General features: G+C 38.9%; 1 protein-coding gene across 1 annotated transcript in view; it reads right to left on the reverse strand.

The window, feature by feature from the left end:
• The window catches only part of fat3a (FAT atypical cadherin 3a), a 129,895-nt gene that overhangs the window by 75,000 nt on the left and 28,473 nt on the right, over nt 1-26,422 (reverse strand). The window contains exons 7-10 of the mRNA XM_056474072.1: nt 16,677-16,952; nt 13,537-13,747; nt 9,343-13,452; nt 2,657-2,853 (exon numbers count right to left, since the gene is read on the reverse strand). Coding sequence (XP_056330047.1) covers nt 2,657-2,853; nt 9,343-13,452; nt 13,537-13,747; nt 16,677-16,952 — 4,794 coding nt within the window. The remainder of the gene's footprint in view (nt 1-2,656; nt 2,854-9,342; nt 13,453-13,536; nt 13,748-16,676; nt 16,953-26,422) is intronic.

Here is a 26,422-nt window from a genome sequence, read left to right on the forward strand (position 1 = left end):
CACTTGGGGACGAGTCGGCCGACTGATCTGGAATATTCAGCATGCTAGATATTAGATTTCCGTCTGCGAGGTGTCGGCGACGCTTCAGCGAGCCTCTTTGATGCGTTGTTCAGTAGTTCACAAAAGCGCCATGCACCCGCAGATTTCTTCCCGATCACAGCCCATATCTGTGGGCGAGCTCATTAACTTCCAAATCTGCCTCAAATCAGGCTTAAAATCCTGTAGTGTGAACTAGGCTTTAGTGTCATAGTCATATTTAAATATTCAATTCAATCTTTTTCAGCACACAAAACAACTGATTTGATTGTTTTTAGTCATCATGAGCACACAACTTTTTTTTTTCTGGCCATCGTACATTAAATAAATTCAAGTGCATTCAAGCATTTAATAATTTGAGCCCATTACAGGCATGTGTGAACATATGAGTTGATTGTTATTTTTCTTGGCTGTCAAAGATGAATGTTAATACTGTTGGCCATCCTAAAAACATTCAGATGTTTACTTCCGTCAGTTTTGTTCATTAAAGTCACTTCTGAACATCTGATTTGAAGGCTTCTGGCATATTAAATATGTTTGGCCATTGTAGGCGCATTCAAACTTTCAATGTGATGATTTCTGGCAGTCACTGGCATTTCATACATCCATTTCTTAGCCAAAACAGAGGCATTTATTGCTTTCATTTTTATGTTTTTGGGCTTGTATGACTTTTATTGTTCAATTTGACTATTTACTTCCTATTAACATTCACTGTTTTAAGCAAACGGAGCAGCACGGTGGCTCAGTGGTTAGCACTGTCGCCTCACAGCAAGAAGTATGCTGGTTTGCATGTTCTCCCCATGTTGGTGTGAGTTTCCTCTGGATGCTCTAGTTTCCCCTAAAGTCCAAACACATGCGCTATAGGTGAATTGAATAAACTAAATTGGCCGTGGTATATGTGTGTGAATGGAAGAGTGTATGGGTGTTTCCCAGTACTGGGTTGCAGCTGGAAGGTCATTTGCTGTGTAAAACATATGCTGTATAAGTTGGCGGTTCTGATGAATAAAGGGACTAAATTTTGACGATAAACCTGATGCACTACTAATGCTCAAAAATGCTGGCAGGTCAGTTGGTTTCGATGTCCCTGCTAAACAGACTGACCTGGTTTTCTGCTTGACCTTATTTTATAGGTCATGTTTTATGCTCACAGATCATTTCTCCTAAACCTATTGGCTGCTCAAAGTGGTTCCAGAAATATTCTTGGCTTTGGCTTGTAATCATTTCCGTTTACTTGAAACATGCTCAAAAAGGCTGTAACTTAAAAACAACAACAACTCTGATGATTTTTCTGTTTCCTGGAACTTTAAAGATGTAAAGCCGGACACAGGGACTTCTAAAAATGCTTGATAAAACAGACTCTGAATTTCAAATAAAAATATTGTCATTTAGAGCATTTTTCTCTTAGATTAAACAATAGATGAATAAATACAGTAAAAATGTGTAGTTAACTGTTTGATCAGGTTAGCAATACATTCATTAACAATAAGAATAGACCATTCGTTTAAAGAGTTACTTTACTCATTTTTAAACAACACAATACCAATATTTTAACTTCAGAAGAAGCAATATTTGGTCGGGGTGTCCGCGGGGTCTTAAAAAGGCTTACATTTCAAAAACCCAAGTCTTAAAATGGCTAAAATATTGTTTTAAATAGTTTTTAAATAGGTCTTAATTTTTCTATACCCATGTAAAGTTACCCAATGGGGCAAAGAATCCAATCACCAGCAATACAACTCAAAAAACTTAATAAAAGTTTATTTATTAGCTCTATTTACCAATGTGGTTTTATTATCTTCCTTACAATAACATTTATTTTTAATGTTTGTATTTTTTTTACTGTCCCATTAGAAAAAAATCCTAAAATCCTTATCCTTGTCTAGTTGTACAGTCACAACATACTGAAAGATGTTTTCAACTGGAGGTGCCTGAAAGGTGTGAGCGTGTCGCGCCGCTTGTGCGTGCACTCCCAATATGCACGCAAAAGCCGCACACCTCCATTGGAAATGACAAACTGGTGTTAGAAAAAGACATGATATGTGAACAGCCCCTAAAACCGCCTTCATCTTCTTCTTCTTTCCAATCTTCTTCTTGCACAGACATGCTGGATTCACCTGATTTGTTGACAAATGAGTAGCAAATCCATTCCTTGGTAGTTTGTGGGACTCTCACTGGGCCTTTCCCCTTATGCAAAGAACCTTTCCAAAGACGTCTGTTTCTTACTCATTTTGGTAGCTTGTGGGTGAACTTTTGGCGCTCAAGTGACAGACATACAGCCGAGAGAATACGGTCATTTTTCAAAACAAAAGATTTTTCAAAATAAAAGATCATTCAGACTCAGATAATAAATAAAATGAAAACAATTAATGATTTTCTGTGCTATGCGGTACCAATTGATCCACGAACCAGGGCTTGGGGACCACTTGTTTACAGAATAAAACAAAAAAAACTTTAATAATAATTAAAAAAACAACAATCAAAAATCTAAATATTTTTTCTCCCAAAGCTTTTTTGTGGTTTAATGCTTTTTACACCCCCCCCCCCCCCACCCCCCAATTGTAAACTAACTCAAAGGGCCACACTTGTACACATACTGTAACGGCAGGTTAAATGTTGGACTCACCGGCTCACAGACAGGACTGTTATCATTAGTATCGATGACCATCACATCAACAGAAGCAGTGGAAACATAGAGTCCATCAGTGGCGGTCACATTGATGAGGTATCGCTCCTGCTCCTCACGATCCAGCGGACGTTTCACATACAGCTTCCACTCACCCTGAACCAAGCCCAGAGCGAACACACCGCCTCTGTTACCACCTATACACGCACGCACACGCACACGCACACGCACACACAGACACACGAAGGACAGTTAATCTCCCAATAGTCTGTGACAACTTAAGTATCAATAAACCCCCCGCCTTCTTGATTGTAACAACACATGCTCACTCCCAGCACTATAATAACCTCCATCAGTCCTCTCCATGATGACACACACACACACGCGCGCTCATTAGTATGAATTATAATAATCACTTCTTTATATTCACAATTAAATTATTAGCAGCGCCATCCATTAAACCTCACGACAGCCCTACAGATTCATCACAGGGTCTTCCGGCGTACCCGCTTCATTAGGATGGGTCATCTTTTAAAGCTCCCGAACACAGAGGTGGAAAAGACGCTAAAAAAACCAGAGCGAGAGTTAAATGGAAACGACTCTATAATCAAAGCCGCCGCGTTGACAAGCATCCAATTACTGTACACTCATAGTACAAACACACGCTGCCTTATTCATCTAATAAAGAGTGTAATTTAGCCCGGCTGGGGGCTGATAACACTGAACAGCTCCTATCAGAGACGCGTCAACAAAGGCCTGGACGCTTTCCGGCTTCGTTTCTCTCTTCCCACGCACTCCCTCATCAGCTTCACAGGCTGTTTAGCATTACTCTGTCATAATGCATGCTTTTCTGGGCTTTGTAAGAAACAGTCGGCAGCCTTAAATTCAATGTGCACATTCAATTGCCCACATTTCTGTTTATATTGTGGCTTTTATTTATGCATTGTAGATTCACATGATGCATGAAGTGAACAAATCTTGTACTTGAGTGAAAATGGACCTATTCTAATACAGTTTTAATATGTTAAAACTAAAATGATCATTATGCATTTATTAAATTAAATTTTACTCATGAAATTTGCATTTAAAAATTAAATAAAATCAAATAAGTTCTTAACGTTTTTTGTCATAAAGTACTTATTGGTGACTCTACTTTGCAGGAAAAAATGTATTACCAAAATTTGGACCTCTGACACAATACACGATACTCTGACTGGATCATTTGAATCAGTGAATCATTAACTGAAGACTCATTCTGACTGGATCAATTGATTGAGTGAGTTGTTAACCGGAGAATCACTCTATCTGAATCCTTTCAGTCAGTGAATTGTTAACTGGAGACACTGACTGGATTATTAAATCAGTGAATCGCTAACTGGAGACGTTGACTGGATCATTTGAATCTATGAATCATTACCCAGAGACTCATTCTAACTGGATCAATTGAATAAGTGAATTCTTAACCCAAAACTCGCTTTATCTGAATCATTTAAATCAGTGAAATGTTAACTGGAGATGCTGACTGGATCATTTGAATCAGCGAATCATTAACTGGAGACTCACTCTGACTGAATCAATTGAATAAGTGAGTTGTTAACCCTAGACTTGTTCTATCTGAATCATTTAAATAAGTTAATCTTCAACCGGAAACTCATGCGGCATCCCAATTCGCATACTATCCGTCCTAAATAGTATTTGAAAGTAGAATTAGTGTGTCCCAAATCGTAGTATGTTGAAAAGAGTATGCCAAAGGTATGGTTTACTACTTCCGGTAAAAACTTGAAGTGTAGAAGCGTCCATACTCTAACGGCTGATGTTGCCCACAATAAGTTGTGCGTAGGGCGTGAATTCGATTTAGAACTACAAACGCGGGTGAAAAGTGTAAACAAACTACAAACATGATGGATGCGCAAGACCAACCGTCAAGTAGAGAGGCATCGGTAAAGATGTTTGTATGACTTAATTAATATCTAGCCCACTGGAACACGTTTTAATCATGTTTTCTGTGTTATATTTCATCTGCAACAACAATACTGAACTTATATAAAGACGTGTTTGGACATTAACGTCTGAATGCAGAATTATCCAAACACCTGAGGAGATTTCTCTGCATGAAAGACTCATGAATGGCAGATTAACCTGCTGCTGATGCTTCTCCAAAAAGGTAGGAAATTAAATATGAAAGAAAAGTGGATGATGTGTGGATGATTGACAGGGCTCGTAACTAAGCAACACAATGATCTGTTAATGAGGAAGTAGTATGTCCCAAAAGCTTGCATACTCAAAAGTGTGTACTTTTCCTTCACAAAAAAGTACATACTTTTAGGGTGTAGTATAAGTATGCGAATTGGGATGCAGCACAACTCTGACTGGATCATTTGAATCAGTGAATTGATATAGAATTAAATGACAGCTTATAACATTATACCAAGACAGCCATCTTAAGTGCATTATATAAAAATATGCAGCCACTCTTGTTAATTCATCTAAGCATCATTGAAGAAAATAAATAAATAAACTGTGTTTTGGACTAGTGTTTTTATAAACTAGATCAGTGTTTCCCAACCCTGTTCCTGAAGGCACACCATCGGTACACATTTTCAACCTCTCCCCAATCAAACACACCTGAATCAACTCATCAGAAGAATAGAAGAGACTCCAAAACCTAAAGTTAATGGGTCAGATAAGGGAGACATTCAAAATATGTACTGTTGGTGTGCCTCCAGGAACAGGGTTGGGAAACACTGAACTAGATAACACAAAGTAAAAGCACTTACATAATAAGTTGAGTCTACATGATAACATGAACCTCTAAACTTTAATCGAACTTCATTTCAGTGGTTATAGCCAGTATTTCATCTAATCAGGCATAGTCCATGTTTAGAAAAATAAAAAAATCAATGATATACACTGTCTACCGCATTAACTTAAACACTCAGACAGCATATATACAGCTTCTTGTTAACCAATTAAACCCAACCGAGGTGTTTTCAAGCATTCAGCGCCAGTTCTGGTCGATTAGTGTTTCTGCGGTGACCTTTCACCTTTACGAGACAGCAACTCGAACAGCTATTTAACGCCTGTTACATCCTCACCAAGCAGAATCAGCACTATTGTTAGGCTGAGAAATGCACAGCTTAAGACATCCTTTATGAACCTTTAAATATACTTTCAGCAAAGAGACTCTAAACACAAGTTCAAATTATCCTATTAACTATACCGTGGAGTAACTAGTTAGTGTTTAATTGCTCTGTGCTCTGTTGAACACCGCAGTAAAACACCCTGAGAGGTGAACTGAACCTATCCGGAGGAGAGGAAAGCCTCAAATGTGATTGTATGTTGGTGTGTTTCTGTCCCTCTGGTGTGTGTTATGATACGGTGAGCGGTTTTTTGAGCCAGTTGTGCCGCTGGGCTTGGAGAAGTGTATTAAAGCCTGTTTGACCTTTGAGTTTGTCTGAACTGAAGGATTTAAACGTTATGGACTGAAGGAGATGGCAAAGACAGTCTGAGAGGCAGCGGGAAAGCGATTTATTCTCTGAAGACTTTAACTAAACAGTGCACAAAGTAACATGCTGTAGGCTGCGAATTAATTGAATGGATAGTTCATTCAAATATTACAATTCACATCTTTATGCAGTTCCTAATGTGTTTGACTTTGTGTCTAAAGCTGATCTCTGTTCAATGCAAATAAATATGAACATCTAGTCGTCAAAAGGTGTAAAATATCAGAAATTAGAGAGAATAATTAACTTATATATACTGTTTAAACATTATAATTATTGTAAATTACACTCACCGACCACTTTATTAGATAAACCTGTCCAACTGCTCGTTAACGCGAATTTTTTATCAGCCAATCACATAGCAGCAACTCTAGGCATGTAGACATGGTCAAGACGATCTGCTGCAGTTCAAACTGAGCATCAGAATGGGCAAGAAAGGTGATTTAAGTGACACTAAACGTGGCATGGTTGTTAGTGCCAGATGGGCTGGGCTGAGTATTTCAGAAACTGCTGATCTACTGGGATTTTCACGCACAACCATTTCTAGGGTTTACAGGGAATGGTCTTAAAAAGAGAAAATATCCAATGAGCGGCAGTTCTGTGGGCGCAAATGCCTTGTTGATGCCAGAGGTCAAAAGAAGCAGAAGAGCATCACTGAACACAGAACACGTCCAACCTTGAGGAAGATGTGCTACAGCAGCAGAAGACCACACCGGGTGCCACTCCTGTCATTTGAGAACAGGAAACTGAGGCTACAATTCACACAGGCTCACCAAAATTGGACAATAGAAGATTGGAAAAACATTGTCTTGTCAGATGAGTCTCGTTTTCTGCTGCGACATTCAAATGGGTCAACATTTGGCATCATTAACATGAAAGCATGGATCCATCCTGCCTTGTATCAATGGTTCAGGCTGGTGGTGATGGTGTAATGGTGTGGGGGATATTTTCTTGGCACACTTTGGGCCCAAGTACCATTTAGTACCATTTGAGCATTGTGTCAACACCACAGCCTACCTGAGTATTGTTGCTGACCATGTCCATCACTTTATGACAACAGTGTACCCATCTTCTGATGGCTACTTCCAGCAAGATAACGCGCCATGTCATAAAGCGTGAATCATCTCAGACTGGTTTCTTAAACATGACAATGAGTGTATATATATATATATATATATATATATATATATATATATATATATATATATATATATATATATATATCTTTTTTTTTGATTGGCTACAGAACAAACCACTATTGTCCAATGACTTGCCCAATTAACCTATCTTGGCTTAATTAACATAGTTAAGCCTTTAAATTAGCATTTAAACATATTATATTGTCATCATTTTGCCATTTATATTTATTTATAAAATGTTGTACTATTAAAGTTTATACAGGCAGACAGAATGCACAGAAAGCACTCCTCATTACAACATAAGCCAGCAATAAGTGACTAAACAAGCATGGTTGTCAAGATGTTTACTTTAGTTTCAGTGCTGTGGGCTGCAATTTAGTTAGGAGTCAGGGCCTCAGTGTGTTTGTGTGTAAGTGTGTGCGGTAAATCTTGTTTAAAATACTGCTCCTGCTGGTGGCAGCACAGTCTAAATCATGATCACAGCATAAAGGTTGAGCTTAATCGAAATTCTGTTCAGGTCAGGAAGTGTGTTTCTCTCTCTTTCTGTGCGTGTGCACGTGTATGTGTGTGAAAAAAGCATGAATTATAGAACAAGGCAGCTCCCTAATTCAATGTTATGAGTTTCTGAGCGCCTAATTTACAAGTGTGTGCTGCTCATGAGCATGTGCAAGGTGTGTATGTGCGTGTTTGTGTGTGTGCAATCTGTTTCTTGTCACCAAGCAAGGTGTTCTACACCGCCTGAATATAAAAGTATATTTAAAGCTGGCTGGGCTAGATGCTGATAAGGAGGAGGTTTATGTTTGCCCTTTTGAAAGATGCAATCCACCTAAACTACTGCTTTCGGAAATGTCACTGTATTATGTTCTGTTCGTGAAGTGATGCGCTTTCTCATCGAAAATCCGCACCGCCGTCATTTGCATGCAGTTGCATCACAGCTTTGATAAAAGCCTTATAAAACCAGTGTGCTTTCGCTCTCCAGCAATAAGCAACTCTATGTTCGCTTCTTGCAGAATCCAGCTTGTAGCCCTAGAGCAAATAATCCATTATCAAGCAAGGATGAATGAGGTGTAATTACTGTGGACTTTTGACTTGCCATAATAATGTTGTTCTACATTATGCTTACATGCAGAACAGGGCTTCAGATTAGCATGCAGGCTATGTTTAGATTGAAATAACTCAAGCATACAGGGCTACGTTAAATGGCGAAAGGAAAGAGGAAACCCAATTTTATATGTGTTTTTTTTTTATGGGCATCATTTTTTTGTTTGACACATTGCCGAGAAATACAAAAAGTGCCCTCATCTGCTAAAAACGCTTGTCAAAGGAAACTGCATGGCTGTTGTGTTAAATTGACCAAACAAAGTCTTTTTGAAAAATGATTTTTGACCCTACAACAAAATTCAATAGTGTCCAAAACAATGCTGATCCACACTGACTGTCACTGTATGGACAAAAAATAATAAACCTAACCAAAAAAACGATATTTTTTAGAAGCAACCAAAGTTGACCAAAGTGTTGTACATAAGAGTAGTAAAAGATAATGCAGGAAAGTGCAATTAAAAGGGAGAAAGCAAGAAAGACCATTAGATTTATCAATAAAAGCATAATAGAACCAGTTATCAAGCAGAATTAAAAGCGAGAGAAAATAGATAGGTTTTAAAGATGGACTTAAAGAGGGCGGCAGTCTAATATGAAGCAGTAGACCATTCCAAAGTTTAGGAAAAGCAATAGCAAAGCAGGATCACCTAATTTTTTTATAGCGAGTTCTAGGCATGGTGAGTAAATTGAGATGTTTGAAAGGTGGTGTATGGAAAGAGGAAGTCTGTGAGGTACTTTAGGGCAAGATTATTGGCATTTTTAATACATATCAAACCAACTAAAACAGGCTTGAACTGAGATAAAGGTGTATGAATGATATCCTTTTCAGTGTTGCTCAAAAAAATGTATCCTGTGTTCAGGTTTCCGCAATGTCTTAACTAGAAAGGTAGACAATCTCTTAATAGAAGGACATGCATACTTTTTTGACAGTTTAAAATGTTCTTACCTGTGATATGATAAGTGACTTGTCGGTTCCCAGGTGAGCTGTCATTGTCTCGTGTGTTCAGCACTGCCACCACTTCACCAGGTGCATCACTCTCTCGTACACTACCATAATAACGGGGTTGAAGAAATTGAGGTATGTTGTCATTGGAGTCACTCACTGCTATAGTTATAGTTGTTGAGGATGACTGGCTAGCGGGATCTCCAAGGTCAAATGCCCAGACTGTAAGACTGTGAGCAGGGCTCTGTTCATGGTCAAGCCCTTTCAGTGTTGATATCCAACCAGAGCTGCTGTCAATCGTGAAGTAAGCTCCATGCTCTTCAATGTCCTCTCCGCCAGAGCCACCAAGCAACCCAGGGGGTGCAAGACTGTATGTTACTTGTCCATTAGCGGCCCAATCAGGATCCAAAGCTCGTACTTGTAGAATCCTAGTCCCAGGTGAAAGACCCTCTGTGACTGATGTTTCATAGGTATCTGACTCAAAAGCAGGTTTGTTGTCATTGACATCTTGCACTTTTACCTCCACATCCACAGCCGAAACAGCATCCAATCGCCCCTGCTGCAACATTGCAACTACTTTGAAATGATAGATCTGTGTCAGCTCTCGGTCTAGTGCTTTGTCTAGTTTGATCATTCCGCTTTCTTTGTCTACCAAAAACACTCCCTCACTGTTACTTTCTGGAGTTTGTCCAATCACTGTTGCAAAGCTTACTGGTAAGGAAGAGTGGCTAGTCGAGGTGTGTAGATGCACCGCTCCCAGCAAGGAACCAATGGGCATGTCCTCTGGGACCGTAAAGGAGAATTGTGGTTGGCTGAAGGAGGGAATGTGAGCATCTGCGGACAAAACATGTATGTATACTGAGACAAGGGAATGTCTGACAGGTGCACCTCCATCAGAGGCTTTAACTAAAAAGGACAGTACAGAGCCACGTAAAGGGACAAAGTTGCCTTTGGTGACAACCCACCCACTGTCTGGGTCAATATCCAGAAGTTCAGTGACCTGCAAACTGGCTTCACTGTACAGACTGTAGCTAACTTGTCCATTGGCATCTTGATCTAAATCCCAAGCTTGCACTTGAATCACAAGCGTCCCTGGTTCAACCTCAGAACGCACACTTGCATGGTACTCTGAGGCACCAAACAGTGGAACATTGTCATTCTCATCTATTATAGTGACCCTGACACTGCAGTATCCAGATCGACCACCTGCATCCACGGCCGCAATAGACAGCACCATCTCACTTCGCTCTTCCCGGTCCAGTCTTTCAAGAGTTGTAATTTGCCCACTGCTATCAATGGTAAACAGGTCCCGAGCAGCATCTGAGAGCAGCACATACCTCACATCGCCAAATGGTCCAGGATCTGCATCTTGTGCTCTGATTGCAATGACTTTTGATCCCGGTGGAGCATTCTCACGTACATCAGCCTCATACATGCCCTGGGTGAACTGGGGGGAATGCAGATTAGCTCGCTCTACTCGAACATGCACTTGTGCTGTACTGGTAAACACTCCATCAGAAACACTTACATTCAGGGTAATTGCAGAAGGCATGCGCTGCATGCGCCGCTGGCCACTCAGTGTGAGGACACCTGAGGCAGCATCTAATTCAAACAGCATCCTTTCATTTCCAGACACCAGCCCATACTGCAAGCACTCTGCATCTGAGCGGTCTGCATCAGAAGCCTGGATGCATGTAACAAAGTGCCCTTTGGGTGCCAACTCATTGATCGAAGCTTCATAGAGTAGTTGGTTGAACACTGGAGCATTGTCATTGGTGTCTGTGACATCAACTGTGACCCACACTTCGCTGCTCAATGGGGGGAATCCATTATCTGTTGCCTTGACAAGAAACACATAACGCTGGATAGTCTCATGGTCCAGAGAGCGAGCGGTCAGAATCAAGCCACTGCTGCTGTCAATGTGAAAGTGGTCAGTGCTGTTGGTACGGTCTGGAATGATTTGATACCGGACAGCTGCATTTTTCTCAGAGTCACTGTCCGTTGCAAGGACCTGTAAAGCTGCAGTACCAATCATGGCAGATTCTGAAATTACGGCTTTGTATAAGGGCTGCTCAAACACTGGAGGGTTGTCATTGACATCCAATACAGTAACCTCAACATCCACTTCTGCACGAGCACCTGTGAGGCAGTCAGTTGCTCTAACAATGAGTCTGTGGGCAGGGCTGGTCTCATAGTCAAGGCCAGCTATTACACTAATGACCCCTGTGTCAAAACCAATAGAAAAGAGGGTTCCAGGGTCACCGTGTGTTATTGTGTAAAGGACACTCTGGCCTTCAGGGCTGCTGGCATTTATTCCCAAAATTGGAGTCCAAACTGGTATGTCTTCACTCACTTTTACGGAGTAGAATGGCCTGTCAAATACAGGCATTGCTCTATTTACCACTGTAACAGGGAAAGTGACTGAAGAGGACAGAGGAGGTGTTCCCATGTCACGGGCATACACTAGCACCTGGTATTCTACACTGGAGAGATCAGCCTCGAAAGCTCTTCGCAAGCGAAGCTCACCACTCACACGGTCCACCTCGAAATGTCCAAGTTCATCCTGCAGAAAGTAATTGACCTCTCCATTTTGTCCTTTGTCCCGGTCTACTGCTGTCACTCGAAATATTGCTGTCCCAGGCTCTGCTTCCACTTGTACAGCAGCATAGTATGGCAGTCCAACAAAAACAGGAGCATTGTCATTGACATCAGTGACTTGAACTCGAACCAGTGCCCTTGCAACCCGAAGACGATCTTCCTCCCGGCCTGCTTGTACCAACAGTCCATATTCTTCTTTTTCCTCCCTGTCCAATGGAACTCCTACAGTCTCAATTGCACCTGATGTTGGCTTAATGCGAAATTTCCCACCTGCATTCAGCAAAGTATAGCGCAGGGGTTCATTCAACTTGTTGCCTAGTGCTGTAACTACAGCAACTGTTGTTATGTTGCCATTGTTCTCCTCAATGTTGGCATTATAAGCACTGTGAGTAAAAGCCAGCCCACTGTCCAGAGCCTCATGAACCAAAACAGTCACCAGAGCAGTGCTTGAAAAGCGTCCATCTGAAACACGGACATTAAAGCGGAATCGCTCTTTGCTAAATGTACTGTTTCTCACAGTCAACAGACCAGTGCTTGGTTCAATGCTAAAATGTTCTAGGCTGCCATCTGTCAGTGAGTAGGTGAGCTCTGATTGGCCATTACCATCAGGATCAGTAGCAAAAACTTGGAGGGCTTCTACACCTTCATAGGTTGGCAGCAAAAGGACAGCTTCATAAGAATCCTGGGAAAACTTTGGCGAGCAGTCGTTAACATCTTGCACCTCAATGGTCACTTCAGCAGGTCGCTCAGCTGAAAGCTGCGGATGTCCACTGTCTCTGACATTAACATGGAAACGAAAAATTGGTGTGGTTTCATGGTCAAGCTGAGCAATTGTCCTTATGGATCCAGTCCCAGCATCTACTGCAAAGAAGCGTCTGGCAGATTCTTCCATGATCTGGTACACTAACAGGGCATTGTGGTTGCGATCAGCATCACTTGCTCTTATGACAAGTGGTTGTCCATCATCACTCTGCACAACACTGTTAAGCCCAGCGCCCTCACTGATACTTCCACGGTAGTGTAGCTGTTGGAACACTGGTGCATTGTCATTTTGGTCCAGAACTACAACTGTTATTGTAGCATTTGATGCCTGTCCAGCCATGTTGCTTGCAGTAACTATTAGAACATAAGACGAAACAGTCTCAAAGTCCAGTGATTTCTGTGTAGTGATCACTCCACTATACTGATTGATGCGGAAAGTGCGATGACCATTGCCATGACGAATGTCATAGGTAAGGGTTGACAGACTTAAAGCATTCACTGTAACGACTGAAGTTCCTATGGCAACACTTTCTGATATCTCCGCCTGATATTCATTTTGTGGAAATTTGGGACCGGCATTATTGGATAAGGTCACTGCGATACGGACAACAGCTGTTGAAGATAGTGCTGGAGAACCATTATCCGTTGCTTTGACAGACAAGACGTAGTGACCTATGCTTGACAAGTCCAGCTCCCGAGCCAATGAGATGATGCCCAAAACAGGATCAATACGAAAAGTGTTTCCTGTGTTCCCTATGATGAAAGAGAAAAAAGACACAAGTTTAAAAAATAAAATCAGAGTGTCCAAACTTTGACTAGCAGTGACCATGGACATACCTGAGTCAATGCTGTAACTGATCTGTGCATTCTGGCCCTTATCCTTATCAAGTGCAGTGACCGTTAAGACAGCTGATCCCAGCGCAGCAGATTCATACACCTGTCCATCATACATCGCCATGGTGAAAAGAGGAGCGTGATCATTCACATCCTCAACACCAATTAAGACACGAGCCAGGCTTCGTCTGTATGGGAACTCTTGATCCTTCACCTAATATGGAAAGAAAGTGAAGAAGAAAGCTATTAATTCCCTATCTGAGACAGACAGCAATATCCAAACCTAGCCAACACACACTCATACACACAAAACAAATTCGCTCACTGCCAGATGGACTGGATAACATCTCTCTCCGGATTATAATAACAAATTTCATCTGTTTGCAGGCAGCAGGAATATCCATGTGCTTATTAGATATGACACTCACTGTCTCTCACCCTCGTCAGGGGAGTGTGGAAACAAGGAGTGATATAGATCAGATCAATAATTAGATCACAGTGGAGAAACGACACAGATGCAGACGACATTAAACTAGTGACGGCTGCCAAAGCACAAGGAGCAATCTCCTGTTCCTGTCATACCTGCACTCAAGCATGGAGAGCGTTAAAAGAGAGAGAGAGAGGGGGGGGGGAGCAAATCTGTGGGTACTAGCACTAATCAGATGGTAGCTCTCTTGTTTTATCTCATCAAAGGCAGTTCCCATACATAAAATAAAATAATATAAAACAAAATAATTTTATAATAAATCAATTCATTCACATATCATGCAGTTATTATGTTTTTGTAAAAGTGCCTGTGTTAGCCTGTGCCTGGTATTTTGGATGTATGTCACTAAGAGTAGTAGCATGTTACTAGGTAGTTACTAGGGTGTTTGGAAGATAACATATTACCACATAGTTCGATTCATTAAGGCTAAGATGTTAAAATGTTTTGTATAACTTTTAGCATTTTGCTACTCTGTTTTGGATGGATCTGTGTTAGCATGTTGCTATTTGTTTGTTTTTTGTAGTTGTTTTGTGGAGACTGCAAGTAAACTATCAAATAGTTGTTTGGTTATTGCTAAGAAAAATATGTAAATATTCTATATAGCTGTTAGCATTTTGCTATTGTGTTTTGAAGGATTCTATTTGGTTGCTCGTGTTCAGAATCTTTGTTAGCATGTTGCCATATGTTTGCTTTTTGTAGCTGTTTTTGAGAGGCAGCAAGCATCTTATCAGATAGTTGTTTGGCTATTGTTATTGTTGGCTATTACTGTTAACGTGTTGCTATTTGTTTTGATTGCTGCAAGCATAGGACCAAGGTTGTTTTTGTTGTGTTTTTTAGCTGTTTTGGGAGGTTACAAGCATATGGTCAGATAGTTGTTCCGTTATCGCTAATGTGTAAAGATATGTGCTGAATAGTTGTTGTTAGCATGTTGCTTTGGAGTTCTGGATGACTGTTGTTTAGGTGAGGTGTTCAGAATAGTTGATAGCATATTGCTAGGTGTTTTGAAAGATAACATATGCTCTGTTAGAATGTTGCTATTTGTTTTGATTGCTGCTAGGATAGGTCCAAGGTTGCTTTTTGTAGTGTTTTAAGCTGTTTTGGGAGGTTAAAAGCATACTATCAGCTAGTTGTTCAGCTATCGCTAATGTTTAAAAATTTGAGCTAAATAGTTGTTAGCATGTTGCTTTGAAGATCTGGATGACTGTTGTTTAGGTGAGGTGTTCAGAAAAGGTGATAGCATGTTGCTAGGTATTTTGGAAGCTAACATATGCTCCGTTACCATGTTGCTATTTGTTTTGATCGCTGCTAGGATAGGCCCAGTTCTGCTTTTTGTGGTGTTTTTAGCTGTTTTTGGGAGGTTGAAAGCAAATTATCAGATAGTTGTTTGGTTAATGCTAATCTGTAAAAATATGTGCTAAATAGTTGTTAGCATAATGCTATGGACTTCTAAATGTTTAGAAAAGTTGATAGCATGTAGCTAGGTAGTTGCTGGGTGTTTTGAAAGCTAACATATGCTCTGTTAGCATTTTGCTCTATGTTTTGCTAGGATAGGTCCAAGGCTGTTTTTTTGTAGAGGTTTTATCTGTTTTTGGGTGAAAGTATATTATGAAAAATTTGTTTGGTTATTGCTAATATGTAAAGATATGTGCTAAACAGTTGTTAGCACGTTGTTATGGAGATCTGGATGACTGTTGCTTAGGTGTTCAGAAAAGTTGATAGCATCTTGATGTTGCTAGGTAGTTGCTGGGTGTTTTGGAAGGTAGCATATGCTCTGTTAGCGTATTGCTATTTACTTTGATTGTTGCTAGGACAGGCTCAATAAGCCTGGTTTTGTAATGTTTAGCTGCTTTTGGGATGGTTGAAAGCATCAGATAGTTGTTTGGTTATTGCTAATGTGTAAATATATATTTTGAATAGTTGTTAGCATAATGCTATAGAGTTCTGGATGACTGTTCTTTAGGTATTCAGAAAAGTTGATAGCATCTTGCTAGGTAGTTGCTGGGTGCTTTGGAAGCTAACATATGTTCTGTTAGCATGTTGCTATTTGCTTTGATAGCTACCCTACTGAAAAAAAACTGCTTAAACCAGCCTAGCCTGGTTGGCTGGTTTTAGCTGGTCGACCAGCCTGGTTTTAGAGGGGTTTTGGCCACTTTCAGGCTGGTTTCCAGCCATTTCCAGCCTGGTCTTAGCTGGTCAGGCTGAGAGATGACCAGCTAAAACCAGCTTGACCAGCCTAGCCAGACTGTGAGCCCAGCCAAAACCAGCTATGTCCAGCTTAAACCAGGCTGGTCAAGCTGGTTTTAGCTGGTAATATTCCAGCCTGACCAGCTAAAACCAAGCTTGAAATGGCTGGAAACGACAAAAACTCCTCTAAAACCAGGCTCATCGACCATCTAAAGCCAGCCAACCAGCTTAGGTTGGTTTAAGCTGTTTTTTTTCAGTAGGGTACTAGAAAAGAGCCAAGGCTGCTTTGGTAGTGATTTTTGTAAGGTTGCTAACAAATTACCACACAGTTGTTTGGTTATTACTAAGACGTGAAGACATTCTCAATAGCTTAGCATCTTGTTATGTGCTACTAGTGTGTTTTGGGAATTTGTTGATATGGACATTACCTCTGTCACATAAACTTTGTCAGTTTTGTCTTGATGTGAATTACCATGATGGTGAGGATGTGCTGCGTGCGGCTCTCGTGGTCGAGTCTGCGAGCTGTATAAATGACCCCGCTGTTAGGGTCGATGCGGAAAAGCCTCATGCTGCTGGGGTCGACGCTGCTCTGGAGGCTGAAGGTCAGGCGGTGGCGCTCGTCTCGGTCCGACGCTAACACCTGAACCACCTCCGTGTCTGGCGGCGTGTCCTCCGTGATCGTGATGTCATAGGTGGGCTGGGAAAAAACCGGAGGGTTGTCGTTGTTGTCTAGAACAGTGATGTGAACCTGTGAAGAAACAGTCAAAATGAAATCACTGATAATTCAACATGAGACTTTCTCAGAATTTCTGTTATAGGCTAAATTACTAACATTTGAAATCAGGGTGCGTCAATTTGAATTTCTAATAAAGGGATATTTCATTAGTTTACATTACAATACATTTAGTCATTTAGTACCAGTCCATGGATCAATTGGTACCGGGCTGCACAAGAAATCATTAATTATTTCCGTTTTATTTATTATTTGAGTCTGAACGATCTCTTATTTTGAAAAATCTTTTATTTTGAAAGATGACCGTATTCTCTTGGCTGTATCTCGGTCACTTGAGGGCCGAAATTTAACCCACAAGCAGCAAAATGAGTGAGAAGCAAATGTCATTGGAAAATTTCCTTGCTAAGGGGAAAAGGCCCAGTGAATGACCTGCAAACTGCCATAAATAGATCCGCAAGCCATTTGTCAACAAATCAGGTGAATCCACCATGATCAACTGATGGAGATCGCAAATCCACTCTTTTCTAGATTTCGTTATTTCCAATGGAGGTGCGTGACTCGTTCGCACCTTGCAGATGCACCTAGTTCAATGAATAAATCATATTATTAGGTTGCTCAAGTTTAAAATCCTTGTTAAAATTTTGCTATGTGTTGCTTCTTGTTTTTGGGAAGTTGCATTCATATTATGAGATATGGTTGTTGCTAATGTGCGAAGATATGGGCTGAATAGTTGTTATCATGCTGCCTTTCATTTACATTTACTTAAACTCAATTGGTTCTAAACTTTTATGAATTACTTTCTTCTTTTAAAAACAAAAAAAAGATATTCAGAAGAATGTTGAAAAAAGCAGCTTTTAACATCCATAGTAGGGAAAAAAAAATAACATGGAAGTCAATGGCTGTTTTCCCCCAACATTCTTCAGAAATTCTTCCTTCATTTTCAACAGAATAAAGAAACTGATGGAGTTTGAGTCAAATATGACACAATCTTCTTTTTTGGGGTGTTCTTTTAAATACTAGAAACAAATTCAATATTTTTATATTTCACAAATAGAAATAAAGCTGAAATTGAAAACAAATCAAACAAACTTAAAGTAAAAATTATAAACGCTACCTTTACTAAAATTATAAGTAACACTATAAAATAATCAACCCAGGCTCATTCTGAAAACGTACCTCTATATACATTTCTGGAGAGCACCAAATATGTCCCAGGAGGTACGTTTTTTGCAGTTTTTGTTTTCACGAATCCACCAGGGGCCGCTGTGCACGCTTTTTGAGATCTCAAATTTCTCTCGCTAGTGCCATCCGTGTCTGCTGTTCTTACATATATCCACCAGAGGCCACTGTTGACTGACTGACCCACCTCCTTCCCTAAACCCAACCAGTAGTGTTTTCAAAAGCACAGATAGACCAGTGCCCACCCACTTCCCTAAACCCAACCAACAGTTTTAAAAAGCAATCTAGAAAAAGACAAGCCCTCGTCTAACTTTTACCACGTTTTCAGATTTTACCACATTCTCACCCTGTTATTTACTTGTTTGTTTTATATTTTGGCTTTTGTTTTTGTTTTACCCACTTTCTGGAATCAATCATTGCCGGATTCGAACCCTGTCGTCTTAGTCAACTTCTCATTGTGTCTCAAGTCCGTCGACGTACACGGCAAGGTACAGGACAAACTGGTTACAGCCGGAAAGCCAGCCATATGAAGAGAAGCAGTCAGCTGGTAAGCGCTGTTACAAGTAGTTGTTGTGGTGTAGTGTGTGTGTGTGGTGTTTTTCTTTCTCGCTCTCTCATTCCGAAGTATTTTCAGGTGCAGCAGATTACGGCAGATCGTGATTGGCGCTTGGACTGGCGGCGGCTGTATTTAAAACCTCAGAGAACATGGATTCAGTGGCTCCCCGCTATTTCCCCGTTCGTTAATCTCTGTGAAGATGTTATTGCTTGAGTGATGAAAATGAGTGTTTGTTGCTGATGTCTTTTATATGGCATTTTGTGAGATGCCGATGTGAAGTTGTACATTGTAACCAGAAAAACCTGGTTTTCTGTCTCCCTGTCTGGCTTGGAGCATGAAAGGGAGGTTAGGTGCCTTCTGTTTATCGTTTTCTCCTGTGTTGTTAGTAGGGAGGTAAGCTTTCTGCCTTTTATTTTCTTATCTATTTTCCAGGAAAGGTTTCTCTAATTTAGTTAGTTTAGTGTATTGTCATTTATTTGAGGCTGAACCCCTCATGATTTTATTTTTCTCCTTATTTTCTGTAAATAAATCATATTTTTCTTGTTAATTCTCAGTGGATTGTGTTTTGGTTTATATTTTGGGGAGAGAGAGCGCGGGGGCACCAGGGATTATATTTTTAATCGTTGTTATCTTGTTACGTTTTGGTTAAACTTCCTTATGATTAAGGATTTTTAATGAATTCGTAACAGCGCGAAATTAAACAGCATAAGACCACCCTGTAGTGTTCGTTTTAAAGCCATATGTACTTCTGGCTACATAATTCGCGACCTCCAGAAATGTTTATAGGGCTACATTTTTAGAATGAGCCTGTGTTGAAAATAATAACAAAATCTATATTAAGAACTCTATACTTTCTAAACAAAATCATGTCCAATCATTAAGACTAAATTATGTGCATGTTAAAGGTACATTTTATTACCTAAAATCGTAAAAGATACATTTTACGTACTAATATGTACCTTTTCAAAGGTACTGCCCCAGTCACAGCTTTATTTCTGATAGCGCAAGTAACAGACACCCTTGTATTGACTGACATATTTGAGAATGTTCTTCATTTCAGGAGTTTTATTTGCTACACAGCTCTAAGTGATTGAAGTTCTCTGATCAATGCTGATAAAAATGAAACAAGCTTAAAGAAAATCACAAACAAGGACCATAAAAGCATGAACAAAATTAGACGAACACTGAAATTTAAGCAAATTGACTGATAATTTGAACAGACAAAAAATCTTTTGTCTCCAAGTTGTCCTCGGAGCCCCAGCAGTGGAAGGCAGTGTCAGCATTCACACATGCATGTCGTCTGATCTAATTATAAAGTAATAACAGACGTGCACTTCCGTCTCACACTCGCCCTCATGGAAACACGCTGAGCTCCATCTGTGTGTGTGTGTTATACACGGTGAATGAATGTATATTTGAGTTTGAAAGTGAGAGAGAGAGAAACGGTGCTTTCTAAATAAAGAACAAGTCTTGGAGAGAGAAACAGTGTCACTTTCATCATCATTTGTCCTTTCTCTGACCCTTCCTCAGGCACTCCTCCTTTCTTCACACGTGTGTGTGATTTGTATAGTTAAATAAGTGAATCTGAATGGAACAGATTGTGTGTGTGTAATGAATTTTCGTTGTGTATCAGGACATACATTTGTATAATGACATGGGTATGTCCTAGGTATTACAACAACAAGGTGGTTTATGAGGACATGTCTTCATAATTCAAAACTGTTAAAATCCTACTTAATAGGGTTTGCTACAGGGTTTACTGTGAGGGTTGGGTTTAGGGGTAGGGTTATGGTGCATTCACACTAGACGTGGCATGTGCAAAAAGAACAAAACAACAACAAAAAAACATTTAAAAAATAAATATATATTTTTACTTGTTCAAACTACTTAATTAAATTAATTAAAACGAGCTGAAACAACCCAATTCTTGATATTTCATTGAGACAACTTCATTTTTTATGCTCAATCCACTTAAATTTGGTAATAGTGTTAAGTTAACTTAATCGATTTGTGTAGGGACAACATAAATGAACTGTGTGTAACCCTGTATTTTTTCACAGCGCACACTATTAATAGACACATGAACATTTGGAGTTTACTAGCTTCATTTGTGCGTCAAATTTGCTTCATTTGCGTGTCAAATTCACTTCACGATAAATGTGGATTTGCATCATGGGCGGGGGTTCTGTCTGCCCGTTGACTCTAGCTTCATTGCTAAATGGCTAACATGGTTTTTATTAAGAGAGTAGCTGTGCTTTATGTGCTTTAGGGAGGCTGAAAAACAGCGAAGATTCGTTCAGCGCCTCTGTCTTGAGTCAACTAGATCCTTTTAGACATGCACCCAGCTCTGTGAGGTTATCAACTTGCTTGCTACAGACTGAGCTGAGCCCAGTTCGATGAGCTGTTGTTTGATGTCAGAAAGAGGATTTCCCCTCGGGACACCAACAACAGGCACTATGCCATAATCACGGCCATACTAGAGAAACTCCTGATTGGTTAATGTGATGCGAATGTCCGCAAAAGTTCAGAGTTTCTAACTCGAGGGAATCGTGCGATTTACACTTCAAAACGCTAAATTCTCGCTGCTTTGCGCTGCAGGATGTCTATTTGCGTTTTTGCATTGACTTAACATGTAAATAACTCCGGCTTGTTGCTTCATCCACATCTGGTGTGAATGCACCATTAGGCCCTATAATAAGCAGTTTTTACAATATAAAATCCATTACACCTACAAGGAGTCCTCATAAACCACCAAAACCAATATGTGTGTGTTTGTGTGTTACATGTCCATGTATTTATTTATTTGTTTATTTATTTTTGCTATTTTCTCGACCTCTAGAGTTTTGTTTCTGTTTTTGTTTTGATTAAGTAGATTCCTTTACCCCTGCCGATCATTGACCACCGGCATTATAAGAGCTCGCTGCAGCGCTTCGGGGTGGGGGCTTAAGCGGTCATCCAGTTGCGGAGTGCTCCTTTTGTGTTCAGCTTTAGTTTGTTGCGTTTCCTCCCCATACTTTGTTATTATTTTGTTTGTTTGTCTTAATAAATCCCCTAGACCGATCCATTTGTGTTTTCCCTCATTTGTTATGTTTGTTATGGCTGTGTGTGTGTGTTTGCAAAGCGCTGCTTCATACTGAATTTGAATGGGTTTTTTTGGGGGGTTTGCAATGTTGTACAATGGTCTCGACTAAAATTGGCACAGAAAATCTGAGCACAGAATTTTGTCATAAAAATGTAATCATTTAAACTTTTGCTTAAAATATGACCAAAAGCTAAAGATGCTTTAGTCTGTTTCTGAATGAGATTAAAAGCTTTCAAAGTTATTTGTGTTGATGTCTGTCTCATCAAATTATAGTGTAATTTTGGAGACTTTCTGAACCCTGAGACCTAGCTAACTTCAACAATTCCCCAGCTGTGATTCTTGGAGATTTTTTTGTCCTCCTGACAGTATTTAGAGACAAGATAAACACACGTCTTCTTCCGGGCTGATTAATAACACTTTCAGTTGACAGGAATTTATTAATCTTTGCCCTGATGGGTGGAAATGGGCATTTCTGTGTTTATTTTAATCTACATTCTCTTTTTATCTCATCACAGCTTTGTTCTCTGTGCTAAATGATAAATGAGTGACTGTGGCCTGTGTGTTCCTTCATATTTACAGCCCTATGTAACAGGAGGTCATGTTTACAATTTAGCTGTTCCTCATACTTTGCTCATATAACAGGGGTCATCAACTATATTTGTCAGAGGGCCAGAGTTTTACCAGACAGTCTCCTTGGGGGCCGGACCCCCAAAAACAAAATCAAATAAAAATCTAATTTTAGCTTAACATTATGTTTAATGTTTATACTTTTTCCATTTCATTACAAAACTGAAGGCATTTGATTCAGGCTCCAATCACCTATACCACAGTCAACCACTAGGAGTATTTAGCCTCAACTCAATTAGGCTGTCAACTTCATTTATAGAGCACTTGAAAATCACAGAGGAAGTGACAGGAAAAGGTCTCTTAAAATGCCACCCTTTAAAGACCATGAAACGCAAAGTTGATGTAGAAAACAGGTCCTTTAATAATGACTGGACTGAAAAGTACGCATTTATCATGCCAACCTTTTCAGCGAAACTGTTGCTGTTGCAAAAGAGTACAATCTGCGCCGTCACCACAACACAAAACAGATTTCATATCCCGTCAGAGAAAAATCACTACATTTAAATCTGTCTACTCCCGTGCAAGTGGCATTATTACTCGAACTTTAACTGATCAAGAAAGAGTGACGTGTGCATCCCTGCAGGCTGCTTGGGTGCTTTGCAGACATAACCAGCCTTTCACAGAGAGTGAGATTTTGGATTTGCGCGTGACCCATTCGCCGTCAGCCCAAGCGGAGAATTCTCCACAAACGCGGTAAAAACGCTGCCATTAGACGATGCGGCCATTCAGAGCCAGCTGGCTGAAATTCAGGCCGCAGGCGACATGAAGGCGGCTCTCCGTGGCGCTGAAAGCCTGAGCGCATTTTGGGTATCTTGTCCCGTGTGCTCACCATGTTCGGTTCAACCTACACCTGTGAGGCTGCATTCTCCAAGATGAACTCGATAAAAACGCACAAGAGGAAATGACTGTCAACCTTTGGAGGACTCTTTGCGCATAAGTCTAACAGCAGCCAAGCCTGATGTGAAAAAGTTAAAAAGTTAAAAAATTTTATCTTTGGGGTGGTTACTTTGCTAAAGGTACACTTTTGAATTTAAAAGGCCCACATTTGTATCGTAACGGTACATTCATTCATTAATTTTCCTTCAGCTTAGTCCCTTTATTCATCAGGGGTTGCCACTCGGAATGAACTGCCAACTTATCTAGAATTTTTAATGCAGCGGATGCCTTTCTAGCTGCAAATCAGAACTGGGAAACACCCATACACTCTCATTCACACATACTCATACACTACCAACAATTTATCACAAATTCACCTATACGAACAATTCACCTATAGCGATATCCGAGAGTGTGTTCTAATTCTACTGGTTGCACTAACTGTACCGCGTGCAATACTGCCATCAAATGGCATTAACTTGTATTACATTATTAATTTACTAATTCTGAAACCAAACCGTTACTCGAAGCAGCATTTTACAAACTCCCTTGTGGCCCGGATGAAAGTGTTCAGCGGGCCGCATAAGGCAAATGTGTACCTCATAATACCTTAAAAATACAAAAGTGTACCCTAAAGGTGTACAACATTGTAATTTAAGGTACCAATGTGTAGGTTTAAGGTCACAGTGACAGGTTTCTCAGAGTGTATTACACTATTAAAGAATTACTAAATTCATAATTACTCATTTATTCAATTACTGCTACAGTTTGTTTACGTTTGCCATGAGGTAAAACTTTTGAACACTGAATAGTGAAAGTGTCACGCATATTTGATGTCAAACTCCAGGTTAGTTTTCTTGCGTGGACATATTTGGCGTGTCTTTACTGTCGATCAGTCTGACATTATGACAACTGAGATCTTGGGAGTCATGTTCATGCAGTCTGACCTGCTACAATCATTTAGGATTATTAAAAATTGCACAGTGTAAGCCGAGCTTTAAACAAACAGACGGATCACTCATTTTTCACCTCACTCTTCCATATTTTTTCCTGTTGCGGACGTATCATGTCCTTTAATCTCTGACCTTCGCAGACACATTACACTGTGAAGGCCTGTGTCCATGATAACGAAGCTATCAATCCCGATGGGAGCCTGTATGGCAATCCGGGAAGATGATGATGACAGACATTATCAATCAAACCCTCAGCATCAAACATCAGCATCAATCATCCACTGAACAGCAGCTGTCAGGAGAACAAACACTGGAAAGTCTGCTGTGAGATTCCTCCCTGGACACTGCTAGGCATCAAATGGGCCTGAAAGCCAACAAAAGCAGCTCCAGAAGACAGGAGGGAATATTCGGCGGCCTTTTAAATATAATGCCTAGACAAAATCTAGGAAAGCATCACACAATCCCAAATCCCAAAAGGGAGGTTGTGTATGAATGGCATTTGTTTTTGTGCGTTTGTTGGTGCAACTTTTGTTTTACCAGGAATATTTCTTGTGGAATATATTTTAAAGGGCTGCTTTTACCTTTTTATTTCATGTATTTACTGCACCAATTTTGGTTTTTGTACTGGCATATACAGTCAGGTCCATTGACATACTTCTAAAATTTTTGGCTCTATACACCATCACAATGGATTTTAAATAAAATGACCAAGATGTGCTGGGATGCAGGGATGAAACCCAGCGTCTGGTGATGTCTCTACAGACTTCAGGCAGTTATTAACTACAAAGCTTTTGCAACCAAGTGTTAAAAAGTGAAACTTTGATTTATGATTATTAGTCTGTCCCATTACTTTTGGTCCCTTAACAAGTGGGAAGCACAATTGCAAACTGTTGTAATTCCTACACCGTTTATCTGATTTGGATGTAAATACCCTCAAATGAACACTGACAGTCTGCAGTTAAATCACATCTTGTTCGTTTCATTTCAAATCTATTGTGTTGGTGTATAGAGCCAAAAATGTTAGAATTGTGTCGATGTCCAAATATTTATGGACCTGACTGTAGATATAATTTCTGCAATAATTTAATCTTGATATTGCCATTCAGGAAATAAATAAACTTTAATCCCTAATCACACACACATTTATACACAAACACATGCACACGCGCGTGCCGGTCATATAAGACTGCCTATAAATATCGATTAATATAAATGAAATATGGATGCAAGTAATATATAATATACTGACTACAAGAGTAGAGGACTGCTGATATAATTAGTATAGATATTTAAATATTAATTAATATATAGCTGATTTTAAATATTAATTAATATTAATAATAAAACAAGTTATCAATATTATTATGATTGCATACATTGTTATATGTAACAATTAAAATTGTAATATAAATGTATAAAAGTATAATATAATATAATATAATATAATATAATATAATATAATATAATATAATATAATATAATATAATATAATATAATATAATTTTAAATCTTTAAAATTAATAATAAATTAATATTAAATGAAATATAATATTAATATTAATTAATTAATTAATATTAAATGTACTTAATCTAAACAATACATTTAAATAACTCAATACATTTTATATACATCTAAAATTGTTATCAAAATATAATATAAATGTTAAATTTTTTTTACAATTAACACTTTGATTTTAAATATTAATTAATATTAATAATAAAACAAACGTTATCAATATGATTATAAATGTATACATTGTTATATATAATATTATATAAATACATAAAAATATAATATAATATAAATGCATAACAATATAATATAATAAAGATAAATTAATATTAATACAATTATTCTAAATAATATAAATATCTCAATACATTTTTCTATACATTGAAACTTGTTATTAATACATAATGCAAATGAAAAATATTTTTATACTAATAATACTTTGATTTTATATATGAATTAACATTAATAATAAAACAAAAGTATGTATATATATATATATATATATATATATATATATATATATATATATATATATATATATAAACAATATAATATAATTTAATCAAATTTAATATAGAAGATGAATAAATATTAATATAATTATTCTAAATAATACATTTAAATATCTCAATACATTTTATATACATCTAAAATTGTTATTAAAATATAATATAAATGTTAAATATATATTTTTTACAA

Source organism: Danio aesculapii, chromosome 15 (genome assembly GCF_903798145.1).
Source record: "Danio aesculapii chromosome 15, fDanAes4.1, whole genome shotgun sequence".
Taxonomy (NCBI): domain Eukaryota; kingdom Metazoa; phylum Chordata; class Actinopteri; order Cypriniformes; family Danionidae; genus Danio; species Danio aesculapii.